This window comes from Cebidichthys violaceus, unplaced genomic scaffold (genome assembly GCF_023349555.1).
Source record: "Cebidichthys violaceus isolate CVI_PGR_0920_01 unplaced genomic scaffold, fCebVio1.0.p SCAF_19, whole genome shotgun sequence".
In the NCBI taxonomy this organism is placed as follows: Eukaryota; Metazoa; Chordata; class Actinopteri; order Perciformes; family Stichaeidae; genus Cebidichthys; species Cebidichthys violaceus.
The window spans coordinates 1,062,800-1,082,526 of NW_027176361.1; the positions used below are offsets into that span (position 1 = coordinate 1,062,800).

General features: G+C 42.2%; 3 protein-coding genes across 3 annotated transcripts in view; 1 reads left to right on the forward strand and 2 right to left on the reverse strand.

Moving 5' to 3' along the window:
- LOC137874433 (dickkopf-related protein 2-like) overlaps positions 1 to 4,718 on the reverse strand; it is a 6,247-nt gene extending 1,529 nt beyond the window's left edge. The window contains exons 1-5 of the mRNA XM_068713108.1: positions 4,636 to 4,718; positions 4,049 to 4,221; positions 2,326 to 2,500; positions 1,916 to 2,050; positions 1 to 668 (exon numbers count right to left, since the gene is read on the reverse strand). The exon at positions 1 to 668 is cut by the window's left edge and continues 1,529 nt beyond it. Of these exons, the coding sequence (XP_068569209.1) occupies positions 295 to 668; positions 1,916 to 2,050; positions 2,326 to 2,500; positions 4,049 to 4,213 (849 nt within the window). The 5' untranslated portion in view covers positions 4,214 to 4,221; positions 4,636 to 4,718 and the 3' untranslated portion in view covers positions 1 to 294. The remainder of the gene's footprint in view (positions 669 to 1,915; positions 2,051 to 2,325; positions 2,501 to 4,048; positions 4,222 to 4,635) is intronic.
- Positions 4,719 to 7,709: 2,991 nt separating this feature from the next.
- On the forward strand, positions 7,710 to 12,509 carry LOC137874431 (calcium uniporter regulatory subunit MCUb, mitochondrial-like). The gene is made up of 9 exons (XM_068713106.1): positions 7,710 to 7,937; positions 8,555 to 8,615; positions 9,580 to 9,747; positions 10,709 to 10,813; positions 10,902 to 11,059; positions 11,394 to 11,500; positions 11,628 to 11,724; positions 11,911 to 12,027; positions 12,279 to 12,509. Exons 1-9 carry the CDS (start codon positions 7,872 to 7,874, stop codon positions 12,354 to 12,356), a joined length of 957 nt encoding a protein of 318 aa, XP_068569207.1. The 5' UTR covers positions 7,710 to 7,871; the 3' UTR covers positions 12,357 to 12,509.
- Positions 12,510 to 12,692: 183 nt separating this feature from the next.
- cfi (complement factor I) lies at positions 12,693 to 19,721 on the reverse strand. The gene is made up of 16 exons (XM_068713075.1): positions 19,407 to 19,721; positions 18,677 to 18,858; positions 18,114 to 18,267; positions 17,819 to 17,882; positions 17,563 to 17,728; positions 17,227 to 17,429; positions 16,456 to 16,557; positions 16,245 to 16,364; positions 16,020 to 16,052; positions 15,891 to 15,911; positions 15,145 to 15,287; positions 14,736 to 14,839; positions 14,368 to 14,472; positions 14,101 to 14,276; positions 13,741 to 13,991; positions 12,693 to 13,075 (listed from the first exon to the last, which is right to left on the reverse strand). The coding sequence occupies exons 1-16, from the start codon at positions 19,476 to 19,478 to the stop codon at positions 13,007 to 13,009; spliced, it is 1,965 nt and encodes a 654-aa protein (XP_068569176.1). The 5' UTR covers positions 19,479 to 19,721; the 3' UTR covers positions 12,693 to 13,006.
- Positions 19,722 to 19,727: the final 6 nt, after the last annotated feature.

The window sequence follows — 19,727 nt, forward strand, 5'->3', positions numbered from 1 at the left end:
TTTTTGCTGACTCAACATCACGACAGACTTCCTGTTGGTGTAAACGGGGTCAAACCGGACTTCAAAGTGGTTTCTGCTCGTCTAGACTTCAGAAACCAGATCTGAACCACAAAGAGTTTCACGTCCCGCTGACTTAGTGTGTGAATGCCGCCCGACAGGAAGCTCATTAGCAATGAGGCAGTTCTGGAAGGAGGGGGCGGGGCTTCACACAGGTGTGACCAGGTTTTGGTTATTCAGTCTCTCGGAGTCCTTTCCTTCCTTTCCTTCCTTTCCCTCCTCCCTCCGTCTTCCTCCTCAGTTTTTCTGGCACACATGAAGTCTTGCCTTCGAAGGCGAGGACTTTGCCGACGAAGACAGCGGTGACGTGTGCGGGGACGAGTGGCGAGACGAGGACGCCGCCATCTTGGACTTTGCCGCCGCAAGCAACGACGAAGACGAAGACGAGGGCAAAGACCGGGCGTTGCGCTCCCGCAGCGTCCGGCAGCCGAGTCCGCCTCCACAGGGGCAGCGCTGGAACAGCTCCAGGCCGTGGTTCCCCTTCCGGCGGTGTCGCGTGCAAACCTGTCCCTCCTGCAACACGGGTTTGCAGATGCGGGTCCAGAAGTGACGAGCGCAGCAGAGACCGTCAGAGCAGTCGGGGGAGCGGAGGCAGGGATCCCCGACCTGACCTGAGACACAAAGACACCTTCATGAGACAAAGACACCTTCATGAGACACAAAGACACCTTCATGAGTCACAGAGACACCTTCATGAGTCACAGAGACACCTTCGTGAGACACAAAGACACCTTCATGAGTCACAGAGACACTTCATGAGACACAGAGACACCTTCATGAGACAAAGACACCTTCATGAGACACAAAGACACCTTCATGAGTCACAGAGACACTTCATGAGACACAGAGACACTTCATGAGACAAAGACACCTTCATGAGTCACAGAGACACTTCATGAGTCACAGAGACACTTCATGAGACACAGAGACACCTTCATGAGACAAAGACACCTTCATGAGACACAAAGACACCTTCATGAGTCACAGAGACACTTCATGAGACACAGAGACACCTTTACGAGACACAGAGACACCTTCACGAGACACCTTCATGAGACACAGAGACACCTTTACGAAACACAGAGACACCATCACGAGACACCAAGACACCTTCACGAGACACAAAGACACCTTCATGAGACAAAGACACCTTCATGAGACACAGAGACACCTTCATGAGTCACAGAGACACCTTCATGAGACACAAAGACACCTTCATGAGTCACAGAGACACTTCATGAGACACAGAGACACCTTCATGAGTCACAGAGACACTTCATGAGACACAGAGACACCTTCATGAGACAAAGACACCTTCATGAGACACAGAGATACCTTCATGAGACACAAAGACACCTTCATGAGACACAGACACCTTCATGAGACACAAAGACACCTTCATGAGTCACAGAGACACTTCATGAGACACAGAGACACCTTTACGAGACACAGAGACACCTTTACGAGACACAGAGACACCTTCATGAGACACCTTCATGAGACACTGAGACACCTTTACGAAACACAGAGACACCTTCACGAGACACAAAGACACCTTCATGAGACAAAGACACCTTCATGAGACACAGAGACACCTTCATGAGACAAAGACACCTTCATGAGACACAAAGACACCTTCATGAGACACAGAGACACCTTCATGAGACAAAGACACCTTCACGAGACACAGAGACACCTTCATGAGACACAGAGACACCATCATGAGACACCATCATGAGACACCATCATGAGACACCAAGACACCTTCACGAGACACAAAGACACCTTCATGAGACACAAAGACACCTTCATGAGACAACAGCCAACAAAGACACTTCTGGGCCAATCAGAAGCTCACCTTTACCTGAGGCTCCTTTGACCTCTGTCCTCCCTCTCTTCCTCCAGCCCTTCTGTTCAGACAGAGGACTCGTCCCTCCGTCTGAGCCGGGGATCCTCTGAGACACGAAGCCGTCCTCCACGGGGACGCAGACATCTGGAAGGATGTTAAAAGATTATCTTTAGACATCCTGAGACACTACTTCAAGGTTATGAGATTATTTAAAGACGTTACATCACAATCAAAAGAGTGACGTTTTATCATCATGTTAGAATCATGAGATACTAAATAAAACATTCTCACAATGTCGACTTAATATTCCCTCTCATAATCAAGATTCTTTTTATTTTTAAAGTAATTCATAAAAATTTTTCCTAACGGTCTCTAACGATCTATAATTAAAAAAAACGATGATAAAAGGCTCATCTTACTGTTGCTGCAGCGGTTGCCCGGGCAACACATCCCGTCCCTATGGCAACGCCTCTTCCTCCTGCGGCAGGTGTGACAGCGCGGGTGGGCGGGGCCTCTGGTGGGGACGGGGCCTCGGGCGGGGGTGTGGCAGTAGCTGCCCTCTCTGCACTCCAGGTCGCTCATGCACTGGTAGAGCTGGAGGAAGAGGAAGAGGAAGAGGAAGAGAGACGAAGAAGAAGAAGAAGAAGAAGAAGAAGAAGAAGAAGCAGAAGAAGAAGAAGAAGAAGAAGACGAAGAAGAAGAAGAAGAAGAAGAAAAAGAAGAAGAAGAAGAAGAAGAAGAAGAAGAAGACGAAGAAGAAGAAGAAGAAGAAGAAGCAGAAGAAGAAGAAGAAGAAGAAGAAGAAGAAGAAGAAGAAAAAGAAGAAGAAGAAGAAGAAGAAGAAGAAGACGAAGAAGAAGAAGAAGAAGAAGAAGAAGAAGACGAAGAAGAAGAAGAAGAAGAAGAAGAAGAAGAAGAAGACGAAGAAGAAGAAGAAAAAGAAGAAGAAGAAGAAGAAAAAGAAGAAGAAGAGTCATTCAGGGCGGTTCTGAGGTCATGCATCACGTCACACACACTCTACGTCACACACACTCTACGTCACACACTCTATGTCACACACTCTACGTCACACACACTCTACGTCACACACACTCTACGTCACACACACTCTACGTCACACACTCTACGTCACACACACTCTATGTCACACACTCTACGTCACACACTACGTCACACACTCTACGTCACACACTCTACATCACACACACTCTACGTCACACACTCTACGTCACACACTCTACGTCACACACACTATGTCACACACTCTACGTCACACACTCTACGTCACACACACTCTACGTCACACACTCTACGTCACACACACTCTACATCACACACTCTACGTCACACACTCTACGTCACACACTCTACGTCACACACACTCTATGTCACACACTCTACGTCACACACTCTACGTCACACACACTCTACGTCACACACTCTACGTCACACACACTCTATGTCACACACTCTACGTCACACACTACGTCACACACTCTACGTCACACACTCTACGTCACACACACTCTACGTCACACACTCTACGTCACACACTCTACGCCACACACTCTACGTCACACACTCTACGTCACACACACTCTGTCACACACTCTACGTCACACACTACGTCACACACTCTACGTCACACACTCTACGTCACACACTCTACATCACACACACTCTATGTCACACACTCTACATCACACACACTATGTCACACACTCTACGTCACACACACTCTACGTCACACACTCTACGTCACACACTCTACGCCACACACTCTACGTCACACACACTCTACGTCACACACTCTACGCCACACACTCTACGTCACACACACTCTACATCACACACTCTACGTCACACACTCTACGTCACACACACTCTACGTCACACACTCTACATCACACACTCTACGTCACACACTCTACGTCACACACACTCTACGTCACACACTCTACGTCACACACTTTACGTCACACACTCTACGTCACACACACTCTACGTCACACACACTCTATGTCACACACACTCTACGTCACACACTCTACGTCACACACACTCTACATCACACACACACACACACACACACACACACACACACACACACACACACACACACACACACACACACACACTCACCGTGAGGTCCAAGCTCGGCTCCCACGCGCTCCTGTTCAGCGGCAGCTGATCCCTCAGGATCACCGTTCGGATGGAGTTCAGACGGACTCGCGCCGCCGACGAGCCGCGGGAGCACGCCGCCAGCACGAGCACGAGACAGACCATCAGCAGCAAGTGACGGGTCATGACTGCTGCTGCAAGAAATACAAATATAAATCATACACTTAAATATGACATCTAAATGGTTTATGAGCTCTTTAAAACTAATTTACTCCAAATCACAGTAGAACCCTCTTCAGTATATGTCCTATAATACATCATGTCAAAAATACAATAAATACACAGGAAACTGGCTGCACGCGCTTACAGTGGTTTACTTTACAGCAGCGTGTCTGTGCTTTAGTGTAAACGTGCGTCATGTTGCCGAAGAGACGTTCAGACGTGATGTTTACTGTAAAACAAGCATCACGAACCAGAAACAACATCACCTCACAGCAAAGGTAAGCACGCTTTTATTTTGAAAGGCACCAGCCGATCCTCCCGCAGACAGGTGGGATTATGAGACACACAGAGGTTAATTCATGAATCGTGAATCATCAAAGTCTCACCTGCAGCTCTCAGAGTGGACTTCTCCCGTGTCCTCGCGCTCCGGTGTAGACGGTGTTTCCGGTGTCTCTCAGGTGAGACCGTCGGGGTTCGGACAGGTGAGCTGGACCCGGACCGTCGACCCTCTTTATAGGCTGCTCTCTGTCCTCTGCCACGCGCACACACCCGGTCCAACCCACAGCCCGCGGTCACGCGCGCCCCAGCAGACCCCTCCCGCGCGCACATCGATACCCTCGCGCTGCCCTCACCTGCAGCCATCGATACACAGAGAGAGGTGTCCGGTCCGGAGCTCAACGCCTCCTCTCAACAGTTTACAATAATACGGACGTCCGTTAACACAACACGAGTCCAACGAATACTTCTAGAAATACTCTCAGGATGCACGAATATCTACTGAAGAAAGCAGTACAAAAACACAATATACACAGATAGTATACTCATAGGATTAATAGAGAAGTACTAACAAAAGGGAAGTATTTCCTTTATTACTGTGATATAGTTACAGATGTACTTTAACATATATATATATATATATATATATATATATTTAATATAATATAATATGTGTATCAACAATATTTGTGTGTAAAAATTGAATATTTTCCAAAGTAACTATCAAAGTAAAAAGTACAATATGTACCTCTGAGATGTAGTACAGTTGAGGTATAAAGTACAGCATGAAATGGAAATACTCAAGTAAAGCACAAGTACTTCAAACTGTACTTCAGTACTTGAGTACTTATGACTCATGTATTTATTTATGTGTTGTGTATAAGTACACTCCACAGACCTGTTCCCTTTAGTTCCCTCCTTGTTTCCGCTCCTTCTGTTTCCTGAGCTCCCGATTGGTGGACTTCTTCCTGAGCTGACTCCTAACCTTTCCTTTCCTAACCTTTCCTTTCCTAACCACTTTTCCTTGAGCTCTATGGAAAACGTCATGAGGTCAAGGAAAGATGTGAAGGAGAGTTCATAAGGAGTTAGGAAAGGAGAACCGAGGATTATATTTAGCTTTTTAACAGTTTAATAATATTTTACCTCATTACATTTGTTTTCATGGTGCGTCACTGTGGGTCGGCATTATCTCCTTTCCTTTGGTAAAGGATGCTCCAGTGTTTCCTATGCTAAAGGGGATAAGAAAGGAAGCATTGAAGCACCTTTCCTCAACATTTAGAAGGACTTTTCTCACAAGAAAGTAGAGAAGAAATGTCTGAAAATGATAAAACCTGTGGTGAAGTCAAGATTCAGACAAAACTTAAGATAATAGATCAATATTAGATATTAAATTAACATTATTAAATAAATATTAAATATATGAAATACAGTGATATTAAATCCACAATATATTGAATTAATATAATAGATATTAAACATTAAAGATAATAAAACAATAATATCTATTTTAAGATTATGAGATAGTAAATCAGAACTTTTGAGACCAAACTGATGAGACTTATACTTATTAAATATTAAATTAAAGTCATGAGATTATTATCATGTTTATTCTTCTGACGACTCGTTTAAATCATCTTCACATCTAAGAAACAAATATCAAAACAAATATCAGAACAAATATCAAAACAAATATCAAAACAAATATCAATACAAATGTTTGATTCACTTCAACAACAGAAAGCTCAGTTCAGAAAGAGTTTCATTTTAAATAGTTATTAATAGTGCTGGAAAGTAACTAAGTAGGTTACAGTTACTCAATTACTGTACTGAAGTACAATTAGAGGTACTTGCACTTTAAATGCAACACACACACACACACACACACACACACACACACACACACACACACACACAGGCCTGCTGAGATTGAGTTTCTGTCTCAGAGGTTCAGTGAATGTGGACCGACGGGACAACGGCGCCGCCCTGAGGTCACATGTTGAACTGCAGCTGACAGATAGAAACACAGAGGGAGAGAAAGGCATGCTGGGATTCTGAGTATTTCTGGTGACTTCCTGCTGCAGACTGAACAGCTGATGATGTGTCGATATTAGTCAACGTTTCATTTTAAAAGTGGTGGAGGAAGTACTGAGATCTTTGACTTCAGTAAAGGTACTAATACTACAGTGTAAAAACACTTTATTTTTTTTTACTTAAAAGTTTCAAGTAAAAGTCAAAAATAATTACCAGGACAAAAGTGTAAACCTAAAGGAATAACGAAAGTCCCAAAATTAAAAGTATTAATTATGCAGAATATTTTATTTATTTTATTTTTTTAATTTTTAATTTTTAATTTTTAATTTTTAATTTTTAATTTTTAATTTTTAATTTTGTATGCATTAATGTGTTGACCACTTTAATGTTGCAGCTGGAAATTGTGGAGCTAATTATAAATATTTGATATACTGCTGGGTGGTTTAAATTTAATATATTTCAAATGATTAGGGGATTTATAATCTCTTAATAATCTGAATCTGCACAGTAAGATTTACTTTACCTCAGTGGTAACTTGCAAGGTACATATAGTACACATAACACATCATTAAAAACAAATATACACTAAACAATAGTGCAAATGTACAGGTAGTAGCAAATAAGTTATGTAAATAATAAAAGAGAACATAATAACAAGTGTCCCCCCCCCCTCTCATCAAGAGAGCTGCTGTCTGCTGGACTGGAGGGTCCACATTGTAGACTGAAGAGTCTCAGATGAGACGGCTTAATTGAATTAGTTTTGTGCTTAATATGTGCAACATAAATGAGGGTTTCTTTATTCGAGAACCGAAACCGGAGATTATTTACAAGAGTTATAAAGTACATCATTCTGGGAAATGAACTGGAGAGCAACTTAGTGTTTATTTATTTTAACAAAGTGTCCAGAGCAGAGTTTTAGTTGAAGATCAACAAGAAAATTGTAAGTATACTTTGAAGATACAAAATTCAGTGTGTTATTTGTGCAGTGCACATGAAGTTGGAAGCATTTCCAAGAAGATTATACTTTTATTTTGTGTCTTTAATGTTCTTTGACTTGCTGTTGTAGACTTGTCTGTTTGAATCAGTCACTTCCTGTGTGGAGAAGGACTTCCTGCCAGAGAAACAAACTATTTTAATGTCTGAGTGAGTCATGAGAGGGTTAACTTCCCCTCCTCCTCCTGCGGTTCAGCCTTCCATGAAAACCTGTTTCTACTCGCCTCATAACATTCCAGCCCTCGAGGCTGTCGGCTGGTTAAACACACAGAAGCTTCAGATCTGCACTTTGTCTCTTTAGTGAGTTCATAGTCGTCTCACCATGTTAGTCTCCACGCTCCTCTGCAGGTTCTGTCGCTCTAAACCTGCAGGACTCCGAATCTACGCAGTGAGTTCAACATACTTCAACATCTGGTGCTTCTTCACTTTTTACAGAGTAAAGTGTGGGGAGACTCTTAACCCTTCAGTTGGTCTTCAAACGATCCTTTTTTCCTTAAAGATGGAGGCTTGAAGTTCTGTAACTGTCGATACATCAGCATTGAAAAAAGTACTACTAACATTCTTACAATTGTGTCAGGAACTACTGCTGATGTGTACTAGTACTACTAATACTATGCAACTACTTTAACTACTTGCATTGCAACAATATTAGTACTGTATGCTACAACTGCTAGCATCAGTGCTACTACTAAAACTACTACAGTTGTACTGCTAGTACAAGACGAGGGAGTGTGTGTGATGGCATCTTTTACCGGCGTTGTGGGGACTCTGTTTACACAGTCACATTGTGGGGACACGCCTTCATTGATTTAAGCATAAAGTATAGTTAGCTTTAGGATTAGGCTGGTATGGTTATGATCAGTCTCCAGGAAATGAATGCAAGTCAACGTGATGTCCCTAAAATTCATGAAAACATGACACAAAAGCAAACGGAAGGGCGTTGGTTTCTGGTTCAGGGAGAAGAGTCAGGGGTGTGAATATAATATCTCTCTCTTTCCCTCCCAGGTCAGTTCGGTCTGGTCTGCTTGTGTCGTTTCCAGGTTCAGCAGTCAGCCCACATCCAAAGGTAATCGAGCAACTTCAACGTTTCCAAAACCACATTTTAAAAAGGACGTTGCCTGCATTGTTCCAGGTTTTAGACTGTAAACTAACAACTCTCAGTCTACAGTCACGCTAGCAGTTTGTATGTCGGCACAGCTGCGAGCTAAACGCTAACATGCCGACGCAGGTATAATGGTTACCATCTTAGCTTAGCATGCTACCATGTGCTAATCATCAGTAAACACAAAGTACAGCCGTCAGAGAATCATCAAAGTGTTCCCCAAATGTAGCCACAATAATAAACTTAACAGGCTTCTGGAAAGAGAGTCCAGAGAGCAGGAAACAAAAACCGAGAGGAAATGGAACCAGGCTGCTTTATGTAGAGACTGACTGATGAGAGAAGTGAGAACAGGTGAGGGCAAACAAGGGGCAGGTGAAACTAATCGGGGCGGGGCAAACATTCAAAACTGGTGGGGAAACACAAAAAAAGGCAGGAAGTGATGTTGAGAGGAGACCACTAAAAACACAAGACCAAACACATCACAACCTCAGAGCAGTAATGCAAAACTAGAGAAAGAAAATGGAACTTCATCTCCATTGATCTGTCCCTAGATAGTTTAGTTTTAGTTTATTTATTTTTGCACAATTCAAACAATAAAATAAACGAACATAGCCACTGGGCTTATTTGAAGCCTCAACCTGTATAGTATTACAATTTTTGCAATATTACAGAGAACTTAAAATGAATATGCATAAGATATGACTACGTAAAATATTATTGACAAGATGTTTTTGCAAGATATCAATAACAATATCAATACATTACAAACATCAAACGAAAAAGAAAATGTAATTGTGTCGAGTGTGTGCAAACAGCTATAAATAAAATATAACAGCTAAAACAAGGAAGACATGAACAATATTGCATAAAACAGTAATCAGATGTTCTTGTATAGAGGATATCTCACTTATCTCTCTTTCTCCTTCAGATGCGTTTGTCCGTTACAGCTTCGGTCGCCCCGTCCTCTCTCTGCTGCTCCCTGCTGGTCAGCAGAGTCGCTTCACTCTGACGCCCATGTTGACCACGGTCGGTGACCTCCTGCGTGACATCACAACCAAGGACCCCGGGGTGCACACCGCCGCCCTGCTCAACAGAGGTAATGCAAGCAGCACGTGCGTACTACTATAGTACTACTATACTTTGGAAGGACCCTAAAAACTAAGTTTACATTTTCAGCGTTTTGAAGACAAAGTAGTGAAGTTTCCTCACTTTTTAAAAATGTGCTTACGTTCTAAAAATGTCCTAATTGTCCAAAATGTCCTCATTAAAATGTAGTTTCCTCAAATACCGTTACTTTAAAGAAATGGCCCCGCTATTCATAAATGTCCTCTTTCTAAAAATTTTCAATCTCAAAAATGTCAATCTCAAATTCTAATTCCCTCACCTTCTAAAAATGTCTCCACTTTCTGAAATCATCAAGTTCCTTAAACGTCCATACTTTTAAGAGAAAATGTCTTAAATTTCTTACTTTTAATAAATGCCCCAACTATTTAGAAATGTCCTATCTTTCTAAAATGTCATCATCTTTGCAAAATGTCTTGAAATTCTTTAATGCACCTTCTTTAAAGAAATGTACCCACTTTCTCAAAATGCTCACTTTCCAAAAACATTTCTTGAGTTGTGCAAAACATCCTTATTTTTAAGAAATATCACTGTGGTCCACAAATGTTCCCACTTTCCTGAAATGTCATCACTTTCTTAAAATTGTTTCAGTTTGCAAACATGTCCACATTTTCTAAATATGTCCCCTCTTTGCAAAAATGTCCTCACTGTCCTCAAACCCCGAAAATATAGTTGCTTAAGGCAAATTCTCTCACCTTTTAAAAATGTCTCCACTTTGTTAAATGTTGTCACTTTCCAAAAAATATTTTCAGTTTCCAAAAATGTCCACATTTTCTAACATGTCCCCTTTTTGTAAAACTGCATTCACTTTCTAGAAAGATCCTCACTTTTAATCTAAAACTCAAACTGGTCCTCACAAATATGGAAGTACAAGAGCAGCCACACAAGTAAAGTTATGAATACATGAAACTAAACTTTATTTGTTTTTTCCTCAGACGGACAGAGAATCTCTTCATGCACCTTCATGGAAACGGTTTTAAGTGAAGACTTTCAACTGGTCATCAATGGCGTCACACACAACGTTCGCTCACTTGGGCAAGGTACGACATGCGTGTGTCAGGACGAGGCTAGCATAGCTTAGCATAAAGACAAAGAAAGCAGCTGATGCACCGTTTCTGTGTCCGTCAGGTTCGTCTCATGAACATATGTTGGGTCCGGACGACATGAAGTACGTGGTCCGCCTGCTTCACTCGGCTCTGAGTCTTCCTCAGCGGCAGCACATCAAACACACCGAGCTGCTGATGAGACAAGAGCAGCTCAAAGAGCAGCTGCAGCCGCTCGAGACGGTAAACGACAGAATCTAATATTCTATAAGAACACAAAGACATCCTGTATTACTCTCGATACTTCAAGTATATTTTGCTGATAAAACCTCTCTCCCTTTACTTAAATAACATTTTGAATTCAACACTTTTGCTTTTACTGGAGTATCTTTGCACTGTGATATGTCTATATTTAAGTAAAGGATCTGAGCGCTTCTGAAGCTCATTAGACACTACAAAGACATTCTGTGTGTGTGTGTGTGTGTGTGTGTGTGTGTGTGTGTGTGTGTGTGTGTGTGTGTGTGTGTGTGTGTGTGTGTGTGTGTGTGTGTGTGTGTGTGTGCGCGCGCGCGCGCAGGTGAGAGTCAAGATGGCGCAGGAGGCGGAGTCTAGAGCATCAATACTGGGGTGGGGGGGGCTTGCCTACTTGTCCCTGCAGGGAGGATTCCTGGGTTACCTCACCTGGTAATGAACACACACACACACACACACACACACACACACACACACACACACACACACACACACACCTGAAACTCTACTGCACTCGGGTATCCTGTACTCATGTTTTAATGTTTGTGTGTGTTGACAGGTATGTGTTTGCGTGGGACGTCATGGAACCAGTCACCTTCTTTATCACCTGCAGCACCAGCATGATGTTCTTCGCCTATTACATCCTCACCAAACAGGTAGGAACCCTGTGGGTGGGTCTGCTGTCTTTGTGAAGACCAATGACCAATTGTCCCCACTAAGTTAACGGTCCCCACTTTCCTAAAAGGTCCCCACCACGCTGTGAATGTCCCCACTTCGCCAAAGGTCTGAGGGTCTTCATGAGTACAAACGTGTGTATTTATTTTGTGTGTTTGTGTTGACAGGATTTAATCTATCCGAATGCACGAGATCGTTGGTTCCTTCACTTCTTCCACCAGAAAGCATCTCGACAGAAATTCAATATTCAAAAATACAACGAACTCAAAGAAGAGCTGGCAAAGGTGATGGACACGGAGACAGACACACACACACACACACACACACACACACACACACACACACACACACACACACACACACACACACACAGTGTTTACACAGCAACATTGTCTTCTATAAATTATGTCTTTTGTGGTGCTAACTTTTCTTATTAATTATGTTGTGTGGACTTCTTATTTTACACTCATTTTTAGTTAGAATGAAATAGATGATTAAAGAAGACTCATTAAAATGTAGAAACCTGTGGTTGCAGGTGGAAGGAGACCTCAGCAGTTTGAGGAGTGCCATCCGGCTGCAGGTGGATCAGCCTCAACCTCAGAGAGCCACCTGAGATTTAACTTTATTCTTTCTTTGACATTAAATGTCCCTTTTGCACATTTTTGTACTTTTAGTTTCTTTAAAAAAACACTTTTTTGTTTTCTTCATGCTTTTGTCACCTGTTTTTATGAAAAACACAATGAAATAAAAAGGTTCTCATCCTGCATCCTCTTGGTATTTGTGAAATTTAAGTCAAAAAAGAGCATTTTTTGTTATGCTATATATCAAACTCCCGCTTCATTTTTCTTCCTTTAATGACATATATGTATGTATATATATGTATGTATGTCAGTATTTGTGAGCCATAGAAACAGGAAAACTCATTCTATTGGAAAAAGTGGTATTTAAATTGATTTTGTTGATATCTTTTATTTTATTTACTAGAGACGGTGCACATTAATGAACACTTCAGTTTCCACCTCAATGTAAATGTGCTAGAGTTGGCTCCAGAGCTAGTTTTCCTCTGCAGTCCCTGGGCAGGTTATTACAATTTAGTGGCCTAATATCAGTACAATGCTCCAGCAAACACTGTATATAGTACAACACCGTACACTACGTAACACAATACGATTTGTAATAAATCAGTGAACTCGTAATAGGCTATTGAAGGTATGTGACAGCTTTTCTCTCAATTCAGTGTTCTGCAAGAGTGTGTTTGCCTCGTCAAGAGTTGAACTTGGTGACGGCAGGCCACCCTGTATGAAGTCGTATCCACTCAAAGTAATGAGCCACCTGTCAGAGAGAAGAGGAAGTCATCAGCATAACGATTATAGTTAGTTAAGTTAAGTAAAGTTATATTTGTCGGTAAAACACAGAATATAAAAGCACAATGTAATAAATTGTACTGCAACTATTTGTAATATTCAGTACAAATCACAGACTGTATATAAGAAGTGGACGCAGTCGTCACAACGTCAGTCATTGGTTTGTGGACTTCAGCTTTAAAGCCTCGAGTTCGGTGGTTTGGCCGTCGCCATCTTGGATTACAACCTGTCAATCACTGTGTAGCCCCGCCCCTAAATCATCCCCTCTTTATGGTCTGTTTGACTCTAAATGGAGCATAATGGACTAAATGAACATCATGCTGTATTGAAGAAGACTGTAAACTAGAGATTGAGACCATAAACTCATGTTTACAATGTTTACTGAGGGAATAAATCAAGAGAGAAGTAGAGTCATTTTAGACTAGACTTCTATACAACCAGAGGAGTCGCCCCCTGCTGGACACTAGAGAGAATGCAGCTTTAACATGTGAAGCTTTGACGTCACTAAAGAACTGGAAGTTGCCTCCTGCTACAAATATTTAAGTTTTGATTGCATTTTTTTAAACTAATGTTGATGATGAAAAAGTATGGTAGTATATAGTTGCTGTGTAAATACATTGTATACATTTTTACCTGTGTATAAACTCCAGGGAATCCTGGCTGACCACACCTCTCTCCCCAGCTGACGACGCCCCACAGGTAGGAAACTCCCAGTTCGTCCTCGCAGACCAGCGGACCTCCGCTGTCGCCCTGACAGGAGTCCACGCTGCCGTCCAGGTCGCCAGCGCACATCATGCCGGGTTTGAAGCGATCATTGTAGAATCTCTGACAGTCGGCGATGAGGGACACGTTGGCCCACAGCAACACCTGAGCCGCTCTGCCAGCTGTGAACAAAGTCATCGATATTCAAACGCTGACTCTTTAAAGCTTCCACCGTTCAAGCTAACGTACAACCTGACACTTCTAAAGTTTCCGGTCGGTGGAGGAACACACTTGCGGTTCGTCCCCACCCAGAGATGCTGCAGGTGTGGTTGGGTTGAAAGAGTTGGGAGGACCAGGGGACACAGACGGCGCTGACGGCCGGGTTGTCCACCAAACATTTGTCCTTAAACGGAAGCTTCTTCAGCTTCACCAGAGCGATGTCGTTCTCATAGGTGTTGGCATTGTACCTGCAGGTGTATAAATACACCCACGTTATTACCATTCAATTGCCGTTAATGATCACAGGCATGCGTTATGATCGTTCGGATGGATAAATACTTTGGGTGGATGCGAATGTCTTCAACAGGAACAATGTCAGTTGTGTCCTGAGCTTCAAACTTCCTCCAGAGAGAAAACTTCACCCTGAACGCAGAGGGGCTGGGCCTGAAGAAGAGAGAGAGTACTACTACAACTGACACTACTAGAACTTTTAGTACTTCTGTGATTTTTAAAGCCATTACAACTTCCTTAGATACAACTACTACAAAACACACCAACACTAGCTTTGTGACGATAAATGTACTCTGTGATGTAGTACAGTAAAAAGTACAATATTTACCTGTAGTAGAGTAGTTTGTAAATATACATTCCACCACTGCTCATATTTCATACTGATACTACTGCATCATCATAAACACTGGTCCTACCTGACGCAGTGAGCAGCCGTGATTACCCAGCATCCTCCGATATAAGCGCCTCCACAATCGATCTTCTTGTTCTCCACCAGAGCAATCTGCCACTGGATCTGAGTCTGCAGAACAGGGACAACGTTTTCATTTGAAACTAAATGAACATTTTGTTGTATGTCAATCACGATTGGAAGCAAAGGGGCTGCTGGAAAATCCTACAATCGCCAACATGATCTTAAGGGTTTAAAACTAGTACCAAGGTAGTAACAAAACATCAAAATGCTTGAGCTTGGGCTTGAAATGTTGTACTTTAACCAAAGTGAAAGAACAGAATCTTTAAAGAGAACCACTGGCTGTCTTATGAAAGCTGAAAACACTTCAAGTGACTGTAAAAATGGACGGACAGACAGGTGCGTCCCTGACTGACCGGGTTTGCTGGGACGCCTCCCACCACTCTCTTGAAGCGGCCGCCCAACGCTCGCTGCTCCACCTCCACGTCGTCCACCGTGGTCGCGTTGGGAATCCCGCAGTATAACTTGGCCTCCAAATGTATTCTGTCGTCCCTCGTTTCTGGACACACGTGCATTGAGTTGTTAATAAATTCACATCCAGCTCTGATGAGCTCATGATGACTTTGTCTTGGAGGCATGTGGGCCGAAACCTGACTAGTGGTAAGGTGACCTGGTGACCTGAGGTTTGACTGGAGACCCGAACCATTCAAGCAATGAAAATATTCCAAAACCGTGTTTGTTAATCTGCTGTTACAGCAGCCCCCGCTCTACTGGTTTCAGGCCAGATGTTGGAACCTGGTTGTCGGGGTTTGCTCCCTTAAAGGGATCCCCACATACTTCAAATGTAACCATTTCTGAAAATACGATACAAAGCTAATTTTTTCGCGCAACGAAATTACATACAAAGTAAATGCAAAGATACTAATGGGAGCGAATGGACACAAAATCGTGAATACATGAAATTTGCCAGCTTTGAGCTCCTCTCCAGCGCATCTAGTGCGAGAGACGCAAATAAACACAAATAAACTAATAGCGGGACTAATAGAGGATTATCTTATCTTAAATGATCCCGCGATCAAACTTCCGCGAGAAATGCAATGCGAAAGATTCGCTCTGCTTTTGGTGTGAACGCAGCATGAAGGTCAATGTTAAGGCTACATACCGTTTTTGGGAGAGCTGTACTCTGAAAAAAATAAAAAAGAAATGATCATTATCGTCACAACTACTAACAACAACACTAGATTCCGAAGAAGATTCAAAGCCCTCTACCTCAGTCACAGGTATACTTTACCCAAGTGTTTTAGTTTGTGCTCCACTTCTGGTTCTGTGGAGGATAAAGAACATAGAACAATAACTACAAACACTCAGAACAGACGGTGGTAACGTCAGACAACATTAACTGGGTTCTCTATTTGACAGGAAGTGGAGCCTAAAATAACCATCAGGACTGTTGGGTGTTGGTTTAAAATTGAATAGCAGTACATCACGTTTACTGATTTTAGAATGCGTATCTCACTGTTGATTGGGTGTTTCGTTAATTCGTCCTCGCCGTCCAGACAGTCGATCTGTTCGTCGCGGAGCGCCTCTGGATGCACGCACACACCCGTCCTGCAGCGGAACCCTCCGTTCCTGCATTCTGTGACCCATCAACAGAATCCACATCATGAACAGACAATACAGGGGGGTCACCAAAACCCATTTAAACGTGCGTGCTCTTCTTCTTTTACTTTTGCAGCACATCTCGTCGCTAAGGTCGCCACAGTCGTCGACTCCATCGCAAGTAAGGTTCAGAGGGACACACTTTGTGTTGGCACATCTGAAGCCACACTCTGAAAAGACAAGAAGTCACAATACTGGAAAATATAAGAGACACTTTCTCAAATCACAAATAGTTAACTTTTCAGGATATTCAACCTTTGTTTCTTTATAAAACATGTAATATGTGACTTCTTTCTTTACAGGGTTTGTATGAAGGTAATAAAATAGTCATGAATATGAGATATGAGTTTTCAGATGGTTAAAATCCCTTCTCTCTATAGTGGACGTTGGTTTATGGTGTTCTGCCGGTTACACCTTCAGTCTATGGGCGGATCTATGAGTTTCACTCATTGTCTTTGTGATGCCTCACAGTTCATTTTGTTTGAATTTTGTCAAAGACCGTGTTTGTCCCTGGATAAAAGGTCAAAGGAATATATATGTAGATAAAGAGATATAGAAGTATCAGCTGCCGTATCAACAGACTTAAAAGCAGCTTCTTTCCTCTGGCTGTGAGACTCCTTCATTCCCCCCCCCCCCCCCCCCCCAACCGTTTGTTGTTGTTGTTTTCTTTCCTGTGTAGCAAATTAGGACTACAACCGTGTCATACAATGACACTGTAAACTTGCTGTTAGAGGAATTGTTCCACATGAGTCCTCTAGCAGTGTGTAGTTAATGTGGATCTTTGTTAAACACAAGGCCACAATAGAATAGAAAAGAATCAGTTCAAAAATAAAACTGACCGTCCGGTGCTAGTGATGCCTTGTGACAGGTTGCCGTAGCGACCTTCCTGTTGCCAACACTGGTCTTGTCGTAGATTTCACACTCAGCTAGGGAAGTCTCGTAACCCTGGCAGCGGACGCTAACACATTGTTTTGGGAACTTCTTGTTGTCCCCGGCGGTTGTCAGGGAAGAGTAAAGTCTGGAATCAGCAGTTACTGCACCACTGTAGGAACATCACTGTCAAAATTAGTGCATGGAACAAATATTTCTCATTTGATGGAGCTACGTTAGGCTAGCAGTTGATGTAAATGTTTCTATCCCCACAGTTTGCATTATATAACCATATGTCCTCTCACAGTGGATTCCCGTCGTTCTTGCAGGCCACGTTGGCAGCCGCCATGTTCCAAATCTTCCTGCAGACCAGTAACTCTGTCCCACCTTCAGGGCTCACAGGGTCCGGAATGAAGATCTTGACCACTCCTGTGTCTGGGTCTATTGTACTCGTGAACTTCGGCTGACCCTCTGTGGTTAAGAAAACATGAACTATAAGTAGGGCTATCACAGTGATGCTGAAGATACTACAAGGCACTGAATGTATCTGTGAGAGCGAACCTTCGCAATTCCCCCCAAAGTGGGACATGGCGGGTCTCTGCTTGTAACATGACAAAGCCATCACCTGGAAAACAGATTACCATCGTTTCACATGGTTCTGATGTTTGACAAAACTGTAAAACCATATATATATATATATATATATATATATATATATATATATATATATATATATATATATATATATATATATATATATATATATATGTATGTACAGCAAACTCTTGATTTGTGTTTCTATAGCCAGTTCCAAGTCCAGACCACCTGTCGATATCTATCCTTACACATGAGTTACCTGGCAGTAGGAGCGGTAGTTTTTATTGTCCAGCCCACAAACCGAATGCACTCCCTCAGCGGGACACAAGTACGGTGGTTTACAGGAGCAATGTCCATCGATGCAACGCTCCCATGGACGACAAAACACCAAGTCACAAGATCCACGAGTAAACCTGATACATTTTTTGAAAGATAGATTACATTAACCACAAACACAGATTCATCCCACATTATTCTATTACAGGGAGCTAAGAAATTTGAATACTCAATTTGTCGTTGTATTTTTTCCTTAATGTCACATTCGCTTTGCTTCCCTTCCTTTGTGAAGGACCTTGCAAGTTGCACTCGGAGCTCAAATCACGAAATAACCGTAGTGGTTGGCTCAGTGTTTCTGCGACCTAAAGGTTGAGGGTCAGTAGCTTACGACTGATAAACTAGCCTGGTACCAGACATTATGACTCAATCAAAAAGAATGCATGAATGCAAAAAGAAAAATACAAACATAACAGACCATAGGAACGAACAAAAAAGAAAATTCAACAACTAAAGGAAGAAGCCCAGGCAATCAAAAAAAACACGTACTTCTTTTTCAGACACTCAGATGGACCCAGAAACTCGTCTTCCTCGGGTGCTTCAGGGGTTGTGGGGGCCGGGCTGGTAACCACAGGGGTTGTGGGTGGGGTTGTTGTTGTTTGTTGTTTCTCTTGGACATGTGTCACCTTCTCCATGGGTGTTGGATCCTCATCATTTGATAATTTGCCACTCTGCAAGAGCAACAGAAAACAACTTAGAACAGGATATGGTTATGCTCATCATCTAGCTGAAGTGTTATGCAGATGATACACATATTTATATCTCAGTGAAAGGACAAATACTTGTTGCTTGTTGAATGCAGCAGTTGTTTTATCTTTCGTTCAAGTATTTTGGTCAACTTGTCTTTGACCAAAGTGACATGACTTGAGCACAACTTACTGTAAGCTATTAAATTACTACCATTTTCATAATACTTCTACAACACAGTTTACCTAAATGCGATGTGGTAGTCAGCGCTCTGTTAAACTAAATATACTCCATCGTAGCTACAGCTATACATAATACATCATCATATATATCTCAAATACAACCATGCAATGCAACACTATTCTACACACCACCTTTACCCTGCACTTACTAACATAAAACAGAAATACATGGTTGGATGTCCTTCATAATGCAAGTCATAAAAACAAGTAAAAGTTGCACAAATACAGAAAGAGAAGGTGATCGAATATTTTCAAACACTTAAAAAGCAAGTCAGCATTTCTCAACTCACCATTTCAGAGCGACTGATCATGAGAAACACCAAGAAAACAGAAACTCCAGCTGATTTCATCTTGACAAACATTAGTAGTCTGGTTTCCTCCACAGTTCAGTTTCTTACTAAATTATTTCCCTCTTTTTCTTCCTGTGCTCAAAAATGGAAAAAAGAATAAATGAATAGATAATAACATATATGTGACAGTGAAGAAACGGCAGCAGATACAGAAGGAGAAACAGTTTTTCTGTCGGTTAGGGAGCAATGTGACTGACAGTCGGATATCTCTTCTGTCCACTGATGATGGACTCAATCAATCAATCATTAGCTCGGCTTGTC